Source organism: Heptranchias perlo, chromosome 23, assembly GCF_035084215.1.
Source record: "Heptranchias perlo isolate sHepPer1 chromosome 23, sHepPer1.hap1, whole genome shotgun sequence".
NCBI classification, from domain to species: domain Eukaryota; kingdom Metazoa; phylum Chordata; class Chondrichthyes; order Hexanchiformes; family Hexanchidae; genus Heptranchias; species Heptranchias perlo.
Genome location: NC_090347.1, coordinates 45,698,738 through 45,720,667, shown reverse-complemented (window position 1 = coordinate 45,720,667; position 21,930 = coordinate 45,698,738). Strand labels below are relative to the sequence as shown.

The following is a 21,930-nucleotide window of genomic DNA, read 5'->3' as shown; positions in this document are numbered from 1 at the left end:
GACTGCTTCATTATTTGAGGGGTTGCGAATGGAACTGAACACTGTGCAGTCATCAGCAAACATCCCCATTTCTGACCTTATGATGGAGGGAAGGTCATTGATGAAACAGCTGAAGATGGTTGGGCCCAGGACACTGCCCTGAGGAACTCCTGCAGCAATGTCCTGGGGCTGAGATGATTGGCTTCCAACAACCACTTCCTTTGTGCTAGGTATGACTCCAGCCACTGCAGTGCTGGAGAGAGAGGATGTCCTGGAGGGGTCAAGGACAGAATCTATTTGGTTAGAGTTAAGAAACAATAGAAGTGCCATTACACTACTGGGTGTATTCTATAGGCCACCAACTAATGGGAAGGATATGGAGGAGCAAATTTGCAGGAAAAATAGAGAGGTGCAAAAGCTATAGAGTAGTGATAATGGGGGACTTCAACTATCCAAATATAGACTGTTATAGTAATAGTGTAAAGGGCAAAGAGAGGGAGGAATTTCTGAAGTGTGTTCAGGAGAACTTTATTGATCAGTACGTTTCCGGCCCAATGAGGAAGGAGGCATTGCTGGATCTAGATCTTGGAATCAAAGATTGCCAGGCAAAACTGTAATCAAACAATGGGCATCCTTTAAAGAGGAGCTGGTACATTCCCAAGGTGGGGAAAGGTAGTGTAACCAAAGCCAGTGCTCCCTGAACGACGAAAGAGATAGAGAGTAAGATGAAGAAGAAAAAGGGAGAGTATGACAGATGTCAGGTTGATAATACAAGTGAGAACCAGGCAGAATATAGGAAGTACAGAGGAGAAGTGAAAAAGGAAATAAAAGGGGAAAAGGGAGAGTATGAGAATAGACTGGCAACTAAAATAGAAGGGAATCCAAAAGTCTTCTATAGGCATATAAATAGTAAACGGGTAGTAAGAGGAGGGATGGGGCCTTGGAGGGACGAAAAAGGACACCTACTCATGGAGGCAGAGGGCATGGCCGAGGTACTAAATGAGTACTTTGCATCTGTCTTTACCAAGGAAGAAGATGCTGCCAAAGTCACAGTAAAAGAGGAGGTAGTTGAAATACTGGATGGGCTAAAAATTGATAAAGAGGAGGTCTTTCTGTTCCTGCACCCCCTTTAGAATTGTACCCTTTAGTTTATATTGCCTCTCCTCATTCTTCCTACCAAAATGTATCACTTCACGCTTCTCTGCGTTAAATTTCATCTGCCACGTGTCCGCCCATTCCACCAGCCTGTCTATGACCTCTTGAAGTCTGTCACTATCCTCCTCACTGTTCACTGCAAATTTTGAAATTGTGCCCTGTACACCCAAGGTTGCCTGACTTGGAAATATATCGCCGTTCCTTCATTGTCGCTGGGTCAAAATCCTGGAACTCCCTTCCTAACAGCACTGTGGGAGAACCTTCACCACACGGACTGCAGCGGTTCAAGAAGGCGACTCACCACCACCTTCTCAAGGGCAATTAGGGATGGGCAATAAATGTTGGCCTTGCCAGCGACGCCCACATTCCATGAATGAATAAAAAAAGGCTGGCTGTACTTAAAGCAGATAAGTCACCAGGTCTGGATGGCATGCATCCTAGGTTGCTGAGGGGAGGGTGGCAATTGCAGAGGTACTGGCCATAATCTCCCAATCATCCTTAGTCATGCCAGAGGACTAGAGGATTGCAAATGTTGCACCCTTGTTCAAAAAAGATCGTAAGGGTAAACCCAGCAAATACAGGCCAGTCAGTTTAACCTCGCTGGTGGGGAGACTTTTAGAAACGATAATCCGGGACAAAATGAACAGTCACTTGGACTAATTAAGGAAAGCCAGCACGGATTTGTTAAAGGCAAATCGTGTTTAAGTAACTTGATGGGGTTTTTTTATGAGGTAACAGAGAGGGTCGATGAGAGCAATGCGGTTGATGTGTATACGGACTTTCAAAAGACGTTTGACAAAGTGCCACATAATAGACTTGTCATCAAGATTGAAGCCCATGGAATAAAGGGGCAGTGGCAGCATAGATATGAAATTGGCCAAGTGACAGAAAACAGAGTGCAGTGGTGAACGGTTGTTTTTCAGACTGGAGGAAGGTATACAGTGGTGTTCCCCAGGGGTCGGTACTAGGATCACTGCTTTTCTTGATATATGCGCACAAAGTTTCCCATTTAAAAGAAGCAGAGAGAGAGAGGAGCGAGCAGAGAGAGAGAGGAGCGAGCACAGGGGGAAAGAGGAACAAGCACGGAGAGAGAGAGAGGAGCGAGCATGGAGAGACGAGTGAGCACGGAGAGAGAGACGAGCGAGCATGGAGAGAGAGTGAAGCGAGCACGGAGAGAGAGGAGCGAGCACAGAGGGAGAGAGAGAGGAGCGAGCACAGAGGGAGAGAGAGAGGAGCGAGCACAGAGAGAGAGAGAGGGGGGCGAGCACAGAGGAAGAGAAAGGGGCGAGCACAGAGGGAGAGAGAGGGGCGAGCACAGAGGGAGAGGAGCGAGCACAGAGAGAGAGACATGCGAGCAGAGAGAGAGGAGGGAGCAGAGAGAGAAGAAGGCAGAGAGAGAAGTGAGCAGAGAGAGAAGTGAGCAGAGAGGGAGAGACGAGCGAGCAGAGAGGGAGAGAGGAGGGAGCAGAGAGATAGAGGAGCGAGCACAGAGAGGGAGAGTGGAGCGAGCACAGAGAGGGAGAGTGGAGCGAGCACAGAGAGGGAGAGTGGAGCGAGCACAGAGAGGGAGAGTGGAGCGAGCACAGAGAGGGAGAGTGGAGCGAGCACAGAGAGGGAGAGTGGAGCGAGCACAGAGAGGGAGAGGAGCGAGCACAGAGAGGGAGAGGAGCGAGCAGACAGAGAGAGAGAGAGGAGCGAGCAGAGAGAGAGAGGAGCGAGCAGAGAGGGAGAGGAGCGAGCACAGAGAGGGGGAGGAGCGAGCAGAGAGAGAGAGGAGTGAGCAGAGAGAGAGGAGCGAGCACAGATAGAGAGAGGAGCGAGCAGAGAGACAGAGAGGATAGAGCACAGAGAGAGAGGAGCGAGCAGAGAGGTAGAGGAGCGAGCACAGAGAGGGAGAGGAGCGAGCACAGAGAGGGAGAGGAGCGAGCACAGAGAGGGAGAGGAGCGAGCACAGAGAGGGAGAGTGGAGCGAGCACAGAGAGGGAGAGTGGAGCGAGCACAGAGAGGGAGAGTGGAGCGAGCACAGAGAGGGAGAGTGGAGCGAGCACAGAGAGGGAGAGGAGCGAGTACAGAGAGGGAGAGGAGCGAGCAGACAGAGAGAGAGAGAGGAGCGAGCAGACATAGAGAGAGAGAGGAGCGAGCAGAGAGAGAGAGGAGCGAGCAGACAGAAAGAGAGGAGCGAGCAGAGAGGGCGAGAGGAGTTGAGCACAGAGAGGGGGAGGAGCGGGCAGAGAGACCGGAGTGAGCAGAGAGAGAGAGGAGCGAGCAGAGAGAGAGAGAGAGAGAGGATAGAGCACAGAGAGAGAGAGGAGCGAGCAGAGATAGAGAGAGGAGCGAGCAGAGAGAGAGAGAGAGAGGATAGAGCACAGAGAGATAGAGGAGCGAGCACAGAGAGGGAGAGGAGCGAGCACAGAGAGATAGAGGAGCGAGCACAGAGAGGGAGAGGAGCGAGCAGAGAGGGAGAGAGGAGCGAGCACAGAGAGAGAGAAGAGCGAGCAGAGAGAGAGGTGAGCGAGCAGAGAGAGAGAAGCGAGCAGAGAGAGAGGAGTGAGCAGAGAGAGAGGAGCGAGCGGTGAGAGAGAGAGAGGAGCGAGCACAGAGAGAGAGAGTGGAGCGAGCAGAGAGGGAGAGAGAAGCGAGCACAGAGAGGGGGAGGAGCGAGCAGAGAGAGAGGTAAGCGAGCAGAGAGAGAAAGCGAGGATAGAGCAGAGAGTGAGAGAGGAGCGAGCAGAGAGAGAGAGGAGCGAGCAGAGAGAGAGAGGAGCGAGCACAGAGAGAGAGAGGAGCGAGCAGAGAGAGAGATAGAGGGGCGAGCACAGAGAGAGAGTAGAGTGAGCAGAGAGAGAGGAGCGAGCAGATAGTGGAGGAGCGAGCAGAGAGGGAGAGAGGAGCGAGCAGAGACAGAGAAGAGCGAGCACAGAGAGAGAGAGGAACAAGCACAGAGAGAGGAGCGAGCAGAGAGAGAGGAGCGAGCACAGAGAGAGAGGAGCGAGCACAGAGAGGAGTGAGCAGAGAGAGGGAGAGAGGAGCGAGCACAGAGAGGGAGAGAGGAGCGAGCACAGAGAGAGAGAAGAGGGTGGAGAGAGGGAGAGAGGAGTGAGCACAGGGAGAGAGGAGTGAGCACAGGGAGAGAGGAGCGAGCACAGGGAGAGAGGAGCGAGCACAGGGAGAGAGAGAGGAGCGAGCACAGAGAGGAGTGAGCAGAGAGAGAGGAGCGAGCAGTGAGAGAGGAGCGAGCAGAGAGAGGGAGAGAGGAGCGAGCACAGAGAGGGAGAGAGAAGCGAGCACAGAGAGGGAGAGAAGAGCGACCAGAGAGAGAGAGGAGCGAGCAGAGAGGGAGAGGAGCGAGCAGAGAGGGCGAGAGGAGTGAGCACAGAGAGGGGGAGGAGTGAGCAGAGAGACCGGAGTGAGCAGAGAGAGAGAGGAGCGAGCAGAGAGAGAGAGGAGCGAGCAGAGAGAGAGAGAAGAGGGTGGAGAGAGGGAGAGAGGAGTGAGCACAGGGAGAGAGGAGTGAGCACAGGGAGAGAGGAGCGAGCACAGAGAGAGAGGAGCGAGCACAGGGAGAGAGAGAGGAGCGAGCACAGAGAGGAGTGAGCAGAGAGAGAGGAGCGAGCAGTGAGAGAGGAGCGAGCAGAGAGAGGGAGAGAGGAGCGAGCACAGAGAGGGAGAGAGAAGCGAGCACAGAGAGGGAGAGAGGAGCGAGCAGACAGAGAGAGAGGAGCGAGCAGACAGAGAGAGAGGAGCGAGCAGAGAGGGCGAGAGGAGTGAGCACAGAGAGGTGGAGGAGTGAGCAGAGAGACCGGAGTGAGCAGAGAGAGAGAGGAGCGAGCAGAGAGAGAGAGGAGCGAGCAGAGAGGGAGAGAAGCGAGCAGACAGAGAGAGAGTAGCGAGCAGACAGAGAGAGAGGAGCGAGCAGACAGGGCGAGAGGAGTTAGCACAGAGAGGGGGAGGAGTGAGCAGAGAGACCGGAGCGGGCAGAGAGTGAGAGGAGCGAGCAGAGAGAGAGAGGAGCGAGCAGAGAGGGAGAGGAGCGAGCAGAGAGGGAGAGGAGCGAGCAGAGAGAGGAGCGAGCAGAGAGAGAGAGAGGAGTGAGCACAGAGAGAGAAGCGAGCACAGAGAGAGAGGAGCGAGCACAGAGAGAGTGAGGAGCGAGCACAGAGAGAGAGGAGCGAGCACAGAGAGAGAGAGAGGAGCGAGCACGGAGAGAGAGTAGAGTGAGTAGAGAGAGAGGAGCGAGCAGATAGGGGGAGGAGCGAGCAGAGAGGGAGAGAGGAGCGAGCAGAGAGAGAGGAGCGAGCACAGAGAGAGAGAAGAGCGAGCGCAGAGAGAGAGAAGAGCAAGCACAGAGAGAGAGAGGAGCAATCAAAGAGAGAGAGGAACGAGCAGAGAGAGAGGTGCGAGCACAGAGAGAGAGGAGCGAGCACAGAGAGAGAGGAGCGAGCACAGAGAGAGAGGAGCGAGCACAGAGAGGGAGAGAGGAGCGAGCACAGAGAGGGAGAGAGGAGCGAGCACAAAGAGGGAGAGAGGAGCGAGCACAGAGAGGGAGAGGAGCGGGCAGAGAGAGAGAGAGGAGCGAGCACAAAGAGAGAGAGAGGCGCGAGCACAGAGAGGGAGAGGAGCGAGCAGAGAGAGAGAGAAGCGAGCAGAGAGAGAGAGAAGCGAGCAGAGAGGAGCGAGCAGAGAGAGAGAGGAGCGAGCAGAGAGAGAGAGGAGCGAGCAGAGAGAGAGAGAAGCGAGCAGAGAGAGAGAGAAGCGAGCAGAGAGAGAGAGGAGCGAGCAGAGAGTGAGAGGAGCGAGCACAGAGAGAGAGGAGCGAGCACAGAGAGAGAGAGGAGCGAGCACAGAGAGGGAGAGAGGAGCGAGCACAAAGAGGGAGAGGAGCGAGCAGAGAGGGAGAGGAGCGAGCAGAGAGAGGAGCGAGCAGAGAGAGAGAGAGGAGCGAGCACAGGGAGAGAGGAGCGAGCACAGAGAGAGAGAGAGGAGCGAGCACAGAGGGGGAGAGAGGAGCGAGCACAAAGAGGGAGAGAGGAGCGAGCACAAAGAGGGAGAGAGGAGCGAGCACAGAGAGGGAGAGGAGCGGGCAGAGAGAGAGAGAGGAGCGAGCACAAAGAGAGAGAGAGGCGCGAGCACAGAGAGGGAGAGGAGCGAGCAGAGAGAGAGAGGAGCGAGCAGAGAGGAGCGAGCAGAGAGAGAGAGAGAGAGGAGCGAGCAGAGAGGGAGAGGAGCGAGCAGAGAGGGAGAGGAGCGAGCAGAGAGGGAGAGGAGCGAGCAGAGGGAGAGGAGCGAGCAGAGAGAGGAGCGAGCAGAGAGAGGAGCGAGCAGAGAGAGAGAGAGGAGTGAGCACAGAGAGAGAAGCGAGCACAGAGAGAGAGAGGAGCGAGCACAGAGAGAGTGAGGAGCGAGCACAGAGAGAGAGGAGCGAGCACAGAGAGAGAGAGAGGAGCGAGCACGGAGAGAGAGTAGAGTGAGTAGAGAGAGAGGAGCGAGCAGATAGGGGGAGGAGTGAGCAGAGAGGGAGAGAGGAGCGAGCAGAGAGAGAGGAGCGAGCACAGAGAGAGAGAAGAGCGAGCGCAGAGAGAGAGAAGAGCAAGCACAGAGAGAGAGAGGAGCGAGCACAGAGAGAGAGAGGAGCGAGCACAGAGAGAGAGAGGAGCGAGCACAGAGAGAGAGGAGCGAGCACAGAGAGAGAGAGAGGAGCGAGCACGGAGAGAGAGTAGAGTGAGTAGAGAGAGAGGAGCGAGCAGATAGGGGGAGGAGCGAGCAGATAGGGGGAGGAGCGAGCAGAGAGAGAGGAGCGAGCACAGAGAGAGAGAAGAGCGAGCGAAGAGAGAGAGAAGAGCAAGCACAGAGAGAGAGAGGAGCAATCAAAGAGAGAGAGGAACGAGCAGAGAGAGAGGTGCGAGCACAGAGAGAGAGGAGCGAGCACAGAGAGAGAGGAGCGAGCACAGAGAGAGCGGAGCGAGCACAGAGAGGGAGAGAGGAGCGAGCACAGAGAGGGAGAGAGGAGCGAGCACAAAGAGGGAGAGAGGAGCGAGCACAGAGAGGGAGAGGAGCGGGCAGAGAGAGAGAGAGGAGCGAGCACAAAGAGAGAGAGAGGCGCGAGCACAGAGAGGGAGAGGAGCGAGCAGAGAGAGAGAGAAGCGAGCAGAGAGAGAGAGGAGCGAGCAGAGAGGAGCGAGCAGAGAGAGAGAGGAGCGAGCAGAGAGGGAGAGGAGCGAGCAGAGAGAGAGAGAAGCGAGCAGAGAGAGAGAGAAGCGAGCAGAGAGAGAGAGGAGCGAGCAGAGAGTGAGAGGAGCGAGCACAGAGAGAGAGGAGCGAGCACAGAGAGAGAGAGGAGCGAGCACAGAGAGAGAGAGGAGCGAGCACAGAGAGGGAGAGAGGAGCGAGCACAAAGAGGGAGAGGAGCGAGCAGAGAGGGAGAGGAGCGAGCAGAGAGAGGAGCGAGCAGAGAGAGAGAGAGGAGCGAGCACAGAGAGAGAGGAGCGAGCACAGAGAGAGAGGAGCGAGCACAGAGAGAGAGAGAGGAGCGAGCACAGAGGGGGAGAGAGGAGCGAGCACAAAGAGGGAGAGAGGAGCGAGCACAAAGAGGGAGAGAGGAGCGAGCACAGAGAGGGAGAGGAGCGGGCAGAGAGAGAGAGAGGAGCGAGCACAAAGAGAGAGAGAGGCGCGAGCACAGAGAGGGAGAGGAGCGAGCAGAGAGAGAGAGAAGCGAGCAGAGAGAGAGAGGAGCGAGCAGAGAGGAGCGAGCAGAGAGAGAGAGAGGAGCGAGCAGAGAGGGAGAGGAGCGAGCAGAGAGGGAGAGGAGCGAGCAGAGAGGGAGAGGAGCGAGCAGAGGGAGAGGAGCGAGCAGAGAGAGGAGCGAGCAGAGAGAGAGAGAGGAGTGAGCACAGAGAGAGAAGCGAGCACAGAGAGAGAGAGGAGCGAGCACAGAGAGAGTGAGGAGCGAGCACAGAGAGAGAGGAGCGAGCACAGAGAGAGAGAGAGGAGCGAGCACGGAGAGAGAGTAGAGTGAGTAGAGAGAGAGGAGCGAGCAGATAGAGGGAGGAGCGAGCAGAGAGGGAGAGAGGAGCGAGCAGAGAGAGAGGAGCGAGCACAGAGAGAGAGAGGAGTGAGCACAGAGAGAGGGAGGAGCGAGCACAGAGAAAGAGAGGAGTGAGCACAGAGAGAGAGAGAGAGAGGAGCGAGCACAGAGAGAGAGGAGCGAGCACAGAGAGAGAGAGAGGAGCGAGCACGGAGAGAGAGTAGAGTGAGTAGAGAGAGAGGAGCGAGCAGATAGGGGGAGGAGCGAGCAGAGAGGGAGAGAGGAGCGAGCAGAGAGAGAGGAGCGAGCACAGAGAGAGAGAAGAGCGAGCGCAGAGAGAGAGAAGAGCAAGCAGAGAGAGAGAGAAGAGCAAGCACAGAGAGAGAGGAACGAGCAGAGAGAGAGGAGCGAGCAGAGAGGGAGGAGTGAGCAGAGAGGGAGAGAGGAGCGAGCACAGAGAGAGAGAGGAGCGAGCACAGAGAGGGAGAGAGGAGTGAGCAGAGAGAGAGAGAGAGAGAGAAGAGCGAGCAGAGAGGGAGAGAGGAGCGAGCAGAGAGAGAGGAGCGAGCACAGAGAGAGAGAAGAGCGAGCGCAGAGAGAGAGAAGAGCAAGCACAGAGAGAGAGAGGAGCAATCAAAGAGAGAGAGGAACAAGCAGAGAGAGAGGAGCGAGCAGAGAGAGAGGAGCGAGCAGAGAGGGAGAGAGGAGCGAGCACAGAGAGAGAGGAGCGAGCACAGAGAGAGAGAGGAGCGAGCACAGAGAGGGAGAGAGGAGTGAGCAGAGAGAGAGAGAGAGAAGAGCGAGCACAGAGAGAAGAGCGAGCACAGAGAGAGAGAGGAGCGAGCAGAGAGGGAGAGAGGAGCGAGCACAGGGATAGAGGAGCTCGCACAGAGGGAAAGAGGAGCGAGCAGAGAGAGAGATGAGCGAGCACAGAGAGAGAGGAGTGAGCAGAGAGGGAGAGAGGAGTGAGCACAGAGAGAGGGAGGAGCGAGCATAGAGAAAGAGAGGAGTGAGCACAGAGAGAGAGAGAGAGGAGTGAGCACAGAGAGAGAGAGGAGCGAGCAGAGAGGGAGAGAGGAGTGAGCACAGAGAGAGGGAGGAGCGAGCACAGAGAGAGGGAGGAGCGAGCAGAGAGAGAGTGGAGCGAGCACAGAGAGGGAGAGAGGAGCGAGCACAAAGAGGGAGAGAGGAGCGAGCACAGAGAGGGAGAGGAGCGAGCAGAGAGGGAGAGAGGAGCGAGCACAAAGAGGGAGAGAGTAGCGAGCACAGAGAAGGAGAGGAGCGAGCAGAGAGTGAGGGAGGAGTGAGCAGAGAGAGAGAGGAGCGAGCACAGAGAGAAAGAGGAGCGAGCACAGAGAGAGAAGAGCGAGCAAAGAGGGAGAGAGGAGCAAGCAGAGAGAGAGAGAAGAGCGAGCACAGAGAGAGATGAGCGAGCACAGAGAGAGAGAAGAGCGATCAGAGAGAGAGGAGCTAGCACAGAGAGTGATGAGCGAGCACAGGGAGAGATGAGCGAGCACAGAGAGAGAGAAGAGCGATCAGAGAGAGAGGAGCGAGCACAGAGAGAGAGAGGAGTGAGCACAGAGAGAGAGAGGAGCGAGCACAGAGAGAGGGAGGAGCGAGCAGAGAGAGAGGAGCGAGCACAGAGAGAGGAGCGAGAGGAGCGAGCACAGAGAGAGAGAGGAGTCAGCAGAGAGAGAGAGGAGCAAGCAGAGAGAGGGAGAGAGGAGCGAGCAGAGAGAGAGGAGCGAGCAGAGAGGGAGAGGAGCGAGCACAGAGAGGGAGAGAGGAGTCAGCAGAGAGAGAGAGGAGCAAGCAGAGAGAGGGAGAGAGGAGCGAGCAGAGAGAGAGAGGAGCGAGCAGAGAGGGAGAGAGGAGCGAGCAGAGAGAAGAGCGAGAGGAGCGAGCAGAGAGGGAGAGGAGCGAGCACAGAGAGAGAGAGACAGAGGAGCGAGCACAGAGAGAGGAGCGAGCACAGAGAGAGAGAGAGGAGCGAGCAGAGAGAGAGACGAGCGAGCACAGAGAGAGGAGCGAGCACAGAGAGAGAGACGAGCGAGCACAGAGAGAGAGAGGAGCGAGCACAGAGAGAGAGAGGAGCGAGCACAGAGAGAGAGAGCAGCGAGCACAGAGAGAGAGAGGAGCGAGCACAGAGAGAGAGAACAGCGAGCACAGAGAAAGAGAGGCGCGAGCAGAGAGAGTAGAGCGAGCACAGAGAGAGAGAGTCGACTGAGCAGAGAGAGGAGCGAGCAGAGAGGGAGAGAGGAGCGAGCAGAGAGGGAGAGGAGTGAGCACAGAGAGAGAGGAGTGAGCACAGAGAGAGAGAGAGGAGCGAGCATAGAGAGAGGGAGGAGCGAGCAGAGAGGGAGAGGAGCGAGCACAGAGAGAGAGAGAGAGGAGCGAGCAGAGAGAAAGAGGAGCGAGCACAAAGAGGGAGAGAGGAGCGAGCACAGAGAGCGAGAGGAGCGAGCACGGAGAGAGAGTCGATTGAGCAGAGAGAGAGAGAGGAGCGAGCACAGAGAGAAAGAGGAGCGAGCAGAGAGAGTGGAGCGAGCAGAGAGGGAGAGGAGCGAGCAGAGAGGGAGAGGAGCGAGCACAGAGAGAGAAGAGCGAGCAAAGAGGGAGAGAGGAGCGAGCAGAGAGGGAGAGAGGAGCGAGCACAGAGAGAAAGAGGAGCGAGCACAGAGAGAGAAGAGCGAGCAAAGAGGGAGAGAGGAGCAAGCAGAGAGAGAGAGAAGAGCGAGCACAGAGAGAGAGAAGAGCGAGCAGAGAGACAGTGAGAGAGGAGCGAGCAAAGAGAGAGAGGAGCGAGCACAGAGAGAGAGGAGCGAGCACAGAGAGAGAGGAGCGAGCACAGAGAGAGAGGAGTGAGCAGAGAGAGAGGAGCGAGCAGAGAGAGAGGAGCGAGCAGAGAGGGAGAGAGGAGCGAGCAGATAGGGCGAGAGGACCGAGTAGAGAGGGAGAAGAGCAAGCAGAAAGGGAGATGAGCGAGCACGCAGAGAGGAGCGAGCACAGAGAGAGAGGAGCGAGCAGAGAGAGAGGAGCGAGCACAGGGAGAGAGAGAGGAGCGAGCACAGAGAGAGAGGAGCGAGCAGAGAGAGAGAGGAGCGAGCACAGAGAGAGAGGAGCGAGCACGGAGAGAGAGAGGAACGAGCACGGAGAGAGAGAGGAGCGAGCACGGAGAGAGAGAGGAGCGGGCACGGAGAGAGAGAGGAACGAGCACGGAGAGAGAGAGGAGAGAGAGAGGAGCGAGCACGGAGAGAGAGAGGAACGAGCACGGATAGAGACAGGAGCGAGCACGGAGAGAGAGAGGAACGAGCACGGAGAGAGACAGGAGCGAGCACGGAGAGAGAGAGGAGCAAGCACGGAGAGAGGAGCGAGCACGGAGAGAGAGAGGAGCGAGCACGGAGAGAGAGAGGAGCGAGCACGGAGAGAGACAGGAGCGAGCACGGAGAGAGAGTCGATTGAGCAGAGAGAGAGGAGCGAGCACAGAGAGAGAGAGGAGCGAGCACAGAGAGAGGAGCGAGCACAGAGAGAAAGAGGAGCGAGCACAGAGAGAGGAGCGAGCAGAGAGGGAGAGAGGAGCGAGCACAGAGAGAGAGGAGCGAGCACAGAGAGAGAGTCGATTGAGCAGAGAGAGAGGAGCGAGCACAGAGAGAGAGGAGCGAGCACAGAGAGAGAGGAGCGAGCAGAGAAAGAGAGGAGCGAGCACAGAGAGAGAGGAGCGAGCACAGAGAGAGAGGAGCGAGCACAGAGAGAGAGGAGCGAGCACAGAGGGAGAAGAGCGAGCAGAGAAAGAGAGAGGAGCGAGCACAGAGAGAGAGGAGCGAGCAGAGAGAGAAGAACGAGGAGACAGAGGAGCGAGCAGAGAGGGAGAGAGGAGCGAACAGAGATGGGGGAGAGGAGCGAGCAGAGAATGAGAGGAGCAAGCAGAGAGAGAGGAGCGAGCACAGAGAGAGGAGCAAGCAGAGAGGGAGAGAGGAGTGAGCAGAGAGAGGCAGAGGAGCGAGCAGACAGAGAGATAGGAGCGAGCAGAGAGGGAGAGAGGAGCGAGCACAGACAGGGAGAGGAGCGAGCAGACAGAGAGATAGGAGCGAGCAGGGAGGGAGAGAGGAGTGAGCACAGACAGGGAGAGGAGCGAGCACAGAGAGGGAGAGAGGAGCGAGCAGAGAGAGGGAGAGAGGAGCGAGCACAGAGAGGGAGAGGAGCGAGCAGACAGAGAGATAGGAGTGAGCAGAGAGGGAGAGAGGATCGAGCACAGACAGGGAGAGGAGCGAGCAGAGAGAGGGGAGCGAGCACATAGAGAGAGAGGAGCGAGCAGAGAGAGAGAGAGAGAAGCGAGGAAGAGATAGGAGCGAGCAGAGAGAGAGAGAGAGGAGCGAGCAGAGAGAGAGGAGCGAGCAGAGAGAGAGAGGAGCGAGCAGAGAGAGAGAGGAGTGAGCAGAGAGAGAGAGAGAGGAGTGAGCAGAGAGAGGAGCGAGCACGGAGAGGGAGAGGAGCAAGCAGAGAGAGAGTGGAGCGAGCACAGATAGTGGAGCGAGCAGAGAGAGAGAGGAGCGAGCAGAGAGAGAGAGTGGAGCGAGTAGAGAGAGAGAGAGAGAGTGGGGCGAGCAGAGAGAGGGCGGAGCGAGCAGAGAGCGGGCGAAGCGAGCAGGGAGAGAGCGAGGAACAGGCAGAGCGAGCAGAGAGACAGGAGCGAGCAGAGAGCGAGAAGGGAACAGAGAGAGGAGCGAGCACAGAGAGTGAGGAGCGAGCACAGGGAGAGATGAGCCAGCACAGAGAGAGAGGAGCGAGCAGAGAGAGAGAGGAGTGAGCAGAGACAGAGAGGAGCGCACAGAGAGAGAGGAGCGAGCAGAGAGAGAGGAGCTGGCACAGAGAGTGAGGAGCGAGCACAGGGAGAGATGAGCGAGCACAGGGAGAGATGAGCGAGCAGAGACAGAGAGGAGCGAGCAGAGAGGAGAGAGCAGAGAGGAGCGAGCACAGAGAGGGAGGAGCGAGCAGAGAGAGGGCGGAACGAGCAGTGAGAGAGGAGCGAGCAAAGAGAGCGCAGAGTGAGCAGAGGGAGAGGAGCAAGCAGAGAGCAGGCTAAGCGAGCAGAGAGCGGGTGAAACAAGTCGAGAGAGAGAGGAACAGGCAGAGAGAGAACAGTGACCAGAGAGAGGAGCGAGCAGAGCGAGAAGTGAACAGAGAGAGAAGCAAGCAGAGGGAGAGAGAAGAGAGTGGAGGGAGAGAGAAGGGAGCGGAGGGAGAGAGAAGGGAGTAGAGGGAGAGAGAAGGGAGTAGAGAGAGAGAATAGAGCAGAAAGAGAGAGGAGTGAGCAGAGAGAGGGAATCGACCAGAGAGAGAGAGGAGCAAACAGAGAGAGTGATGAGCATGCAAAGAGAGAGATGAGTGAGCAGAGAGAGGTAGGAGTGAGCAGAACAAGTGAGAAGCGAGCAGAGGGAGAGAGAGAAAACGGAGCAGACAGAGAGAGAAGGGGGTAGAGAGAGAGAGAAGGGAGCGCAGAGAGGGTAGAGCGAGAAGAGAGAGGAGCGCAGAGAGAGAGGTGAGCAGAGAGAGACAGGGACAGAAAGAGACACACATCCACAAGCAGAAGGCTTTGATCTTGTCAGCATGTGCCAGATTTACCAGATCCAAGAGGTGAAAAGCTGTGCTGATCCCCGTGAGTAAAAGTACTTACTTTACCAGTGTTCGAAATACTGGCCGTGTTTCATAGTTTGTTTTACGGTTGGCCACATTTACAAGACTGCTCCGTGAAACCCAGATTATAGTCATTACATAACAATGACCAATCAGGGCTCAAAACACAAAATACACCTCAGCAATTATCAGAGGTTGTGGGTGGGTACATTCTCTGTTCAGACTTGTAATGACAGCTTTTTTGCTTTGCAATAACAAAAAACAGACCATTAACAGGCATAAAGGGCAGGAGAAGCAGCTGAGTGGAGAATAAAGGGCGGGAGAAGTGGCTGAGCTGAGAATAAAGGGAGGGAGAAGTGGCTGAGCTGAGAATTAAGGGCGGGAGAAGTGGCTGAGCTGAGAATTAAGGGAGGGAGAAGTGGCTGAGCTGAGAATAAAGGGCGGGAGAAGTGGCTGAGCTGAGAATTAAGGGCGGGAGAAGTGGCTGAGCTGAGAATAAAGGGCGGGAGAAGTGGCTGAGCTGAGAATTAAGGGCGGGAGAAGTGGCTGAGCTGAGAATAAAGGGCGGGAGAAGCTGCCGAGTGGAGAATAAAGGGAGGGAGAAGTGGCTGAGCTGAGAATAAAGGGCACCCTGCGAGGAATCAGAAAAAAGAAAAAAGTCAAGAAGTGACATCACAAGATAAGGAGGAGCGCTGAGGGTAAGTCAGCAAGTTAGTTTATTGGTTAGTGTTTTTTAAGTGGTTAGTGTTTTAGTGTTGGATAAACAGTAAATTGCCGTAAGTTTAAATAACTGGCAGCACAGCTGCGGCCTGTCGAATGCACATCCTGTTCCATGAAGGAATTCCAGAACACTTCCTGTGTCCTGGAAAACCACGTATGCAGGAAGTGCCATCAACTGCTCGAGCTCAGGGTTTCTGAACTGGAGGGGCGGCTGGCGTCACTACAGGGCCTACAGGAAGCTGAGAGTTTCGTGGATAGCGCGTTCCAGGAGGTGGTCACCCCGCAGCTACAGAAAGGTCAGTCGGAGAGGGAGTGGGTGATCACCAGACAGGCTAGGAGGATCAGGCAGGCAGTGCAAAAAGCAGGACCTCAAAGGTAGTAATCTCTGGATTTCTCCCAGTGCCACACGCTAGTGAGTATAGGAATAATATGATAAGACAGGTAAATGCATGGCTAGAGAAATGGTGCAGGAGGGAGGGCATCAGATTCCTGGGGCATTGGGACCAGTTAAAAACATAAAAACATAAGAAATAGGAGCAACAGCAGATCATACGACCCTTCTGCCTTCAATAAGATCATGACTGATCTTCGACCTCAACGCCACTTTCCCGCCCACTCCCCATATCCCTTGAAAAATGAATGGCCCGTATGGGGATCAAACCCACAACCTTGACATTATTAGCATCAAGCTCTAACCAACTGAGCTAACCAGCTCTTGACAGTTCTGGGGCAGGAGGGATCTGTTCAAGATGGATGCCTTGCCTCTCAACAGAGCTGGGACCAATGTCCTCGCGGGGAGGTTAACTAGTGCTGTGGGGGAGGGTTTAAACTAATTTGGCAGGGGATGAAACAGCAGAGAGGAGAAATAAGGTGCACAGAGGACTGGGAAAGACAAATAGCACTAGAGTAAAGAATAGTTCAGAAATAAGAGGGATCAGACAGGGGGCAAATGCGAGGCAGTCTAAGATGAGATTGGAGTGCATGTGCCTAAATGCACATAGTGTGGGAAACAAGGTTGGTGAGCTGCAGGCTCAAGTTGCCACATGGGACTATGATATAGAGGCAATAACAGACCTGGCTCAAAGAAGGGGATGATTGGGTACTTAATATTCCTGGCTATAAGGTATTCAGGAAAGATAGGTGGGGGGTGGCTATTATAGAACCGGAAGGGGATGATGTAGTTGAGGGGTCAAAGACAGAATCTATTTGGTTAGAATTAAGGAACAATAGAGGAGATATTACACTGCTAGGTGTATACTATAGACCACCAAATAGGGGGAAGGAGATAGAGGAGCACATTTGCAGGCAAATTACAGAAAGATGCAAGAACTATAGAGTTGTGACAATGGGGGATTTCAATTATCCCAATATAGCCTGGGATAGTAACAGTGTAAAGGGCAAGAGGGGGCGGAATTCCTGAAATGTGTGCAAGAGAACTTTCTTGAACAGTGTGTTTCCAGCCAAAAGAGGAAGGAATCTTGCTGGATCTAGTTCTAGGGAATGGAGTAGGGCAAGTGGAGCATGTTTCAGTGGGAGAGCATTTGGGGAACAGTGATCATAATATCATTGGATTTAGAATAGTTATGGAAAAGGACAAGGAACAATCAAATGTGAAAATACTTAACTGGAAGAAGGCAAATGTCAGTGAGTTAAAATGGGATCTTGCCCAGGTGGATTGGAATCAAAAATTACTAGGCAAAACAGTAATTGAACAATGGGAGGCCTTCAAGGAGGAGTTGGTTCGGGTACGGAGTAGACACTTTAATACGAGGGGGAGAGGAAGGGCATCCAAAGCTCGAGCTCCCTGGATAACTAAAGATATAGAAATTAAAATGAAACAGAAAAAGGAGGCTTATGACAAATGTAAGGTTCATAACACAGTGGAGAACCAGACTGAATACAGAAAGGACAGAGGAGATATAAAAAAGGGAGTAAGAGGTCAAAGAGAGAGTATGAGAATAGATTAGCAGCTAACATAAAAGGGAACCCAAAAGTCTTTTATAAACATATAAACAGTAGAAGGGTAGTCAAAGGAAGGGTGGGACCGATTAGGGACAAAAAAGGAGATTTTCTTCTGGAGGCAATGGGCATGGCTGAGATACTAAATGAATACTTCGCATCTGTCTTCACTAGAGAAGAGGATGCTGCCATTGTAGCAGTAAAGCAGAAGGTAGTAGTGATATTGGATAGGATAAAAATAGATAAAGAGGAGGCACTTAAAAGATTGGCAGTACTCAAAGTAGAAAAGTCACCCGGTCCAGATGGGATGCATCCTGGATTACTGAGGGAAGTAAGGGTGGAAATTGTGGAGGCTCTGGCCACAATCTTCCAATCCTCCTTATATATGAGGATGGGGCTGGAGGACTGGAGGATTGCAAATGTTACACCCCTGTTCAAAAAGGGGGAGAGAGAGAAACCCGGCAATTACAGGCCAGTCAGCCTAACGTTGGTGGTGGAGAAACCTTTAGAGACAATAACTGGCACTTGGAAAGTATGGGCTAATAAATGAAAGTCAGCATAGATTTGTTAAAGTAAAATCATGTTTGACTAACTTGATTGAGTTCTTAGATGAAATAACGGAGAGGACTGATGAGGGTAGTGCGGTTGATGTTGTGTATCTGGACTTTCAGAAAGCATTTGATAAAGTACCACATAATAGACTTGTTCGCAAAATTAAAGCCCATGGGATTAAAGGGATAGTGACAGCATGGCTACAAAATTGGCTAAAGGACAGAAAGCAGAGAGTAGTGTTGAACGGTTGTTTTTGGATTTGGGTATACAGGGTATAATTTCAAAGTTTGCAGATGACTCGAAACTCAGAAATGTAGTAAACAATGTGGAGGATAGTAACAAACTTCAGGAGGACACAGACTGGTGAAATGAGCAGATACATGGTAGATGAAATTTAACGCAGATAAGTGTGAGGTGAAAGATTTCGGTAGGAAGAACGTGGAGAGGCAACATAAACTAAATAGTACAACTTTAAAGGGAGTGGAGGAACAGAGAGACCTGGGGTGTATGTACACAAATCTTTGAAGGTGGCAGGACTAGATGAAAAGGCTGTTAAAAAAGCATCTGGGATCCTGGACTTTATTAATAGAGGCAGAATTTGTTAACAAAAGCAAGGAAGTTCTGCGAAACCTTTATAAAACACTGGTTAGGGCTCAGCTGGAGTATTGTGTTCAATTCTGGGCACCACACTTTAGGAAGGATGGCAAGGTCTTAGAGAGGGTGCAGAAGGGATTTGCTAGAATGGTACCAGGGATGAGGCACTTCAGTTATGTGGAGAGATTGGAGAAGCTGGGATTGTTCTCCTTACAACAGAGAAGGTTAAGAATGGTTTTGACAGAGTAAATAAGGAGAAACTGTTTCCAGTGGTAGACGGGTCGGTATCCAGAGGACACAGATTTAAGGTGATCGGCAAGAGAGCCAGAGGCGACATGAGGAAACATTTTTTTATGCAGCGAGTTGTTATAATCTGGAACGCACTACCTGAAAGGGTGGTGGAAGCAACCTCAATAGTAACTTTCAAAAGGGAATTGGGTATATACTTGAAGGTAAAAAATAACAGGGCTATGGGGAAAGAGCAAGGGAATGGGACTAATTGGATAGCTCTTTCAAAGAGCCGGCACAGGCACGATGGGCCGATTGGGCTCCTCCTGTGCTGTACCTACTATGATACTATGATTAACAGTGCTCCCCCTGTCTCTAATGATCCCATCCAGTTGTGGTAAAAGGCTCCTTCATTCATGTTGTCCCACTTTCATTAAATCAACAATCAGAGTTTTACAAGGAGTCCTCCAAACATGCTGCTGTCACTGGGCTTATTCAAACCCTTCGATAAGGTACCGCATAGCAGACTCATGTCTACGGCCAGAGCCTGTGGAGTCAGGGACAAGTAGCAGAATGGACTGCATGCTGGCTACAAAACAGAAAGCAGGGGTAGTTACTCAGACCGGCAAAAGGTGAGAAGTATTGTTCCACAAGGATCGGTGCTGGGACCACTGATGTTCACCATTTACATAAGCGATTTGGACTCAGGAATCGGAAGTACAATTTCAAAATTTGTGGATGTCACCAAATTGGGGGGTTAATACTGAGGAAGACTGCGACAAAATTCAAGAAGACATTAATAAACTTGCTAAATGAGCGTGTAAATGGCAAATTAATTTCAATATAGAGAAGTATGAGATGGTGCATTTTCATAGGATGGATAAGGAGGCCACATACTCCTTAGAAAATAAGAGTCTAAATGGGATAGAGGAGTACATTCACAAATCATTAAAGTAGCAACACAAGTTAACAAGGCCATAAATTCAAGTCCCTGTGTCATCAGGATTTTTTTTTAGCACAACAAAAATTCTTATTCGTAGACAAAGGGTACATTAGTAAAATCAGAGACCACGATGATCTTTAAAGTAACTTTCTGGAGGCATTTGAAGAGGAAGTAACTTTTTTTAAAAAATTCTTCCTTGCTTGATGGGACTGTTAGCTATTCAATCCTAAAGGGTAATACAGACTTGCCCATTTGACCACACAACTAGAAAGGCTCACTGGATAATGATAGTGAGTTCAAATTACATTATAGCAAGTTGTGAAACTAAATTCAATAAGCATTATAGGTAGACATTAAACTTGTGTAGAACCTTCGTTAGACCACACTTGGGAGTACTGTGCACAGTTCTGGTCTACATAATACAAAAAGGATATAGAGGCGTGGGGGTGTGCGGAGGGGAAGTTTGGGGTGCAGTGCGGGGGAGATTTTGGGGTGCAGTGCGGGGCAGATTTTGGGGTGCAGTGCGGGGGAGATTTTGGGGTGCAGTGCGGGGCAGATTTTGGGGTGCAGTGCGGGGGAGATTTTGGGGTGCAGTGCGGGGGAGATTTTCAGGGGTAGTGCGGGGCGATTTTGGGGTGCAGTGCGGGGGAGATGTTGGGGTTCAGTGCGGGGGAGATTTTGGGGTTCAGTGCGGGGGAGATGTTGGGGTTCAGTGCGGGGGATATTTTGGGGTTCAGTGCGGGGGAAGTTTGGGGTTCAGTGTGGGGTGGAAGTTTGGGGTTCAGTGCGGGGTGGGAGTTTGGGGTTCAGTGCGGGGTGGGAGTTTGGGGTTCAGTGCGGGGTGGGAGTTTGGGGTTCAGTGCAGGGGGAAGTTTGGGGTTCATTGTGGGGTGGGAGTTTTGGGTTCAGTGCAGGGGGAAGTTTTGGGTTCAGTGCAGGGGGAAGTTTGGGGTTCAGTGCAGGGGGAAGTTTGGGGTTCAGTGCGGGGGGAGTTTGGAGTTCAGTGCAGGGGAGGTTGGGGTTCAGTGCAGGGGAGTTTGGGGTTCAGTGCGGGGGGAGTTTGGGGTTCAGTGCGGGGGGAGTTTGGGGTTCAGTGCGGGGGGAGTTTGGGGTTCAGTGTGGGGGGGGGTTTGGGGTTCAGTGCGGGGTGGGAGTTTGGGGTTCAGTGCGGGGGGAGTTTGGGGTTCAGTGCGGGGGGAAGTTTGGGGTTCAGTGTGGGGTGGGAGTTTGGGGTTCAGTGCGGGGGTGGTTGGAGTTCAGTGTAGGGTGGGAGGTTGGGGTTCAGTGTGGGGGAAGTTTTGGGTTCAGGGGAGTTAGGGGTTCAGTGCGGGGAAGTTTGGGGTTCAGTGCGGGGGAGGTTGGGGTTCAGTGCGGGGGAGGTTGGGGTTCAGTGCGGGGGAGTTTGGGGTTCAGTGCGGGGGAGGTTGGGGTTCAGTGCGGGGGAGTTTGGGGTTCAGTGCGGGGGAGGTTGGGGTTCAGTGCGGGGGAGTTTGGGGTTCAGTGCGGGGGGAGTTTGGGGGGAGTCTGGAGTTCAGAGTGTGGTTTTGAGGGTTGCAATGAGTTACGGGGGATGGGTAACATGATACAAGACAAGGGTGAGCTATGGGGGGGCGGGGTTGGAATGAAAAGAGTGTTTCTGTTCCAGCGTGGACACGATGGGCCGAATGGTCTCCTTCTGTGCCGTAAATTTTCTATGATTCTCTGATTCTATGAGGCACTGGAGAAAGTGCAAAAAAGATTCACAAGGATGATCTCAGAACTGAGAGGTTATACCTATCAGGAAAGATTGAACAAGCTGGGGCTCTTTCTCTAGAAAAGAGAAGACTGAGGGGTGGCTTAATAGAGGTTTTTAAAATTACGAAAGGATTTGATAGGGTAGATATAGAGATGATTCCACTAATGGGAGAGTCCAAAATTGGGGCCATCAATATAAGACAGTCACTAATAAATCCAACAGGGAATTCAGGAGTGGTTAGAATGCAGAACTCACTATCACAAGGGGTAGTTGAAGCGAATAGCATAGATGCACTTAAGGGGAAGCTAGATAATTACGTGAGGGAGAAAGGAACAGAAGGATATGGTGATAGGGTGAGATGAAGTAAGGTAGGAGGAGGCTCATGTGGAGCATAAACACCGGCACAGTTGGGCCGATAAGTCATTCAACACCAATACACCACAGGGAGGGAAATACACTGAACCCTTTAATGCTATGCAATACTCTTAATTCACTTACTCAAACTGCTCTCACCAATGATAGGCTCCCTAACAGCACTGTGGGAGAACCTTCACCACACGGACTGCAGCAGTTCAAGAAGGCGGCTCACCACCACCTTCTCAAGGGCAATTAGGGATGGGCAATAAATGCTGGCCTCGCCAGCGATGCCCACATCCCATGAATGAAAAAGAAAATTTAAAAAGGCCCACCGGTACTGTACCCCAGTATTATACAGTGACAGACCTGTACTCACCTGTACTGTACCCCAGTATTATACAGTGACAGACCTGTACCCACCAGTCCTGGGCCCCACTGTTATACAGTGACAGACCTGTACCCACCAGTACTGGGCCCCACTGTTATACAGTGACAGACCTGTACCCACCAGTACTGGGCCCCAGTGTTATACAGTGACAGACCTGTACCCACCAGTCCTGGGCCCCAGTGTTATACAGTGACAGGCCTGTACCCACCAGTCCTGGGCCCCAGTGTTATGAAGCTCAAATTGCTCTCTGCGGTACTGAGCTCGTTGTGACATTCTGTAACAGCCAATAACCCTGAGCGTCTTATACTCCACCTTTTTTTGGTTCTATGTGTCCAGTCATAACACAGAATAGGAGTTAAATAATTGCCCTCATCCTATTTGCTCCGGTTTGTTTCCGCCCCTGCTCTACCTTTCTAATCCCAATTTGCTGCCTTGTCTGCAAATTGCTTTTAATACCTTCACTTCACAAAGAGAAAACCGATTTGTTAACTGTCTCTGAAATATCAGCACGTTGCCAAGAATTGCGCAATGTTTTAGTCGGAGAAATAGGAAACCTTTTCAGGGAATCTGTACGAACCTAGATTTGGCTTTTAACAAGACCAGACCATGAATGCAGTTTACAATTCCTGGCCTGAGTTGTGTAAGAGTGCAAATTTAAAGTGCCA

General features: G+C 53.0%; 2 protein-coding genes and 1 non-coding gene across 3 annotated transcripts in view; 1 reads left to right on the top strand and 2 right to left on the bottom strand.

Annotated features, from left to right (window-relative positions):
• The window catches only part of acsf2 (acyl-CoA synthetase family member 2), a 240,488-nt gene that overhangs the window by 217,616 nt on the left and 942 nt on the right, over window positions 1-21,930 (bottom strand). The gene's annotated exons all lie outside the window — the stretch shown is intronic.
• Window positions 705-13,835, top strand: LOC137341434 (octapeptide-repeat protein T2-like). Its single transcript, XM_068004548.1, has 3 exons — window positions 705-753; window positions 10,021-10,349; window positions 12,480-13,835. Exons 1-3 carry the CDS (start codon window positions 705-707, stop codon window positions 12,960-12,962), a joined length of 861 nt encoding a protein of 286 aa, XP_067860649.1. The 3' UTR covers window positions 12,963-13,835.
• Window positions 15,150-15,223, bottom strand: trnai-aau (transfer RNA isoleucine (anticodon AAU)). The gene has a single exon. It is a non-coding gene; the product is annotated as a tRNA-Ile (tRNA).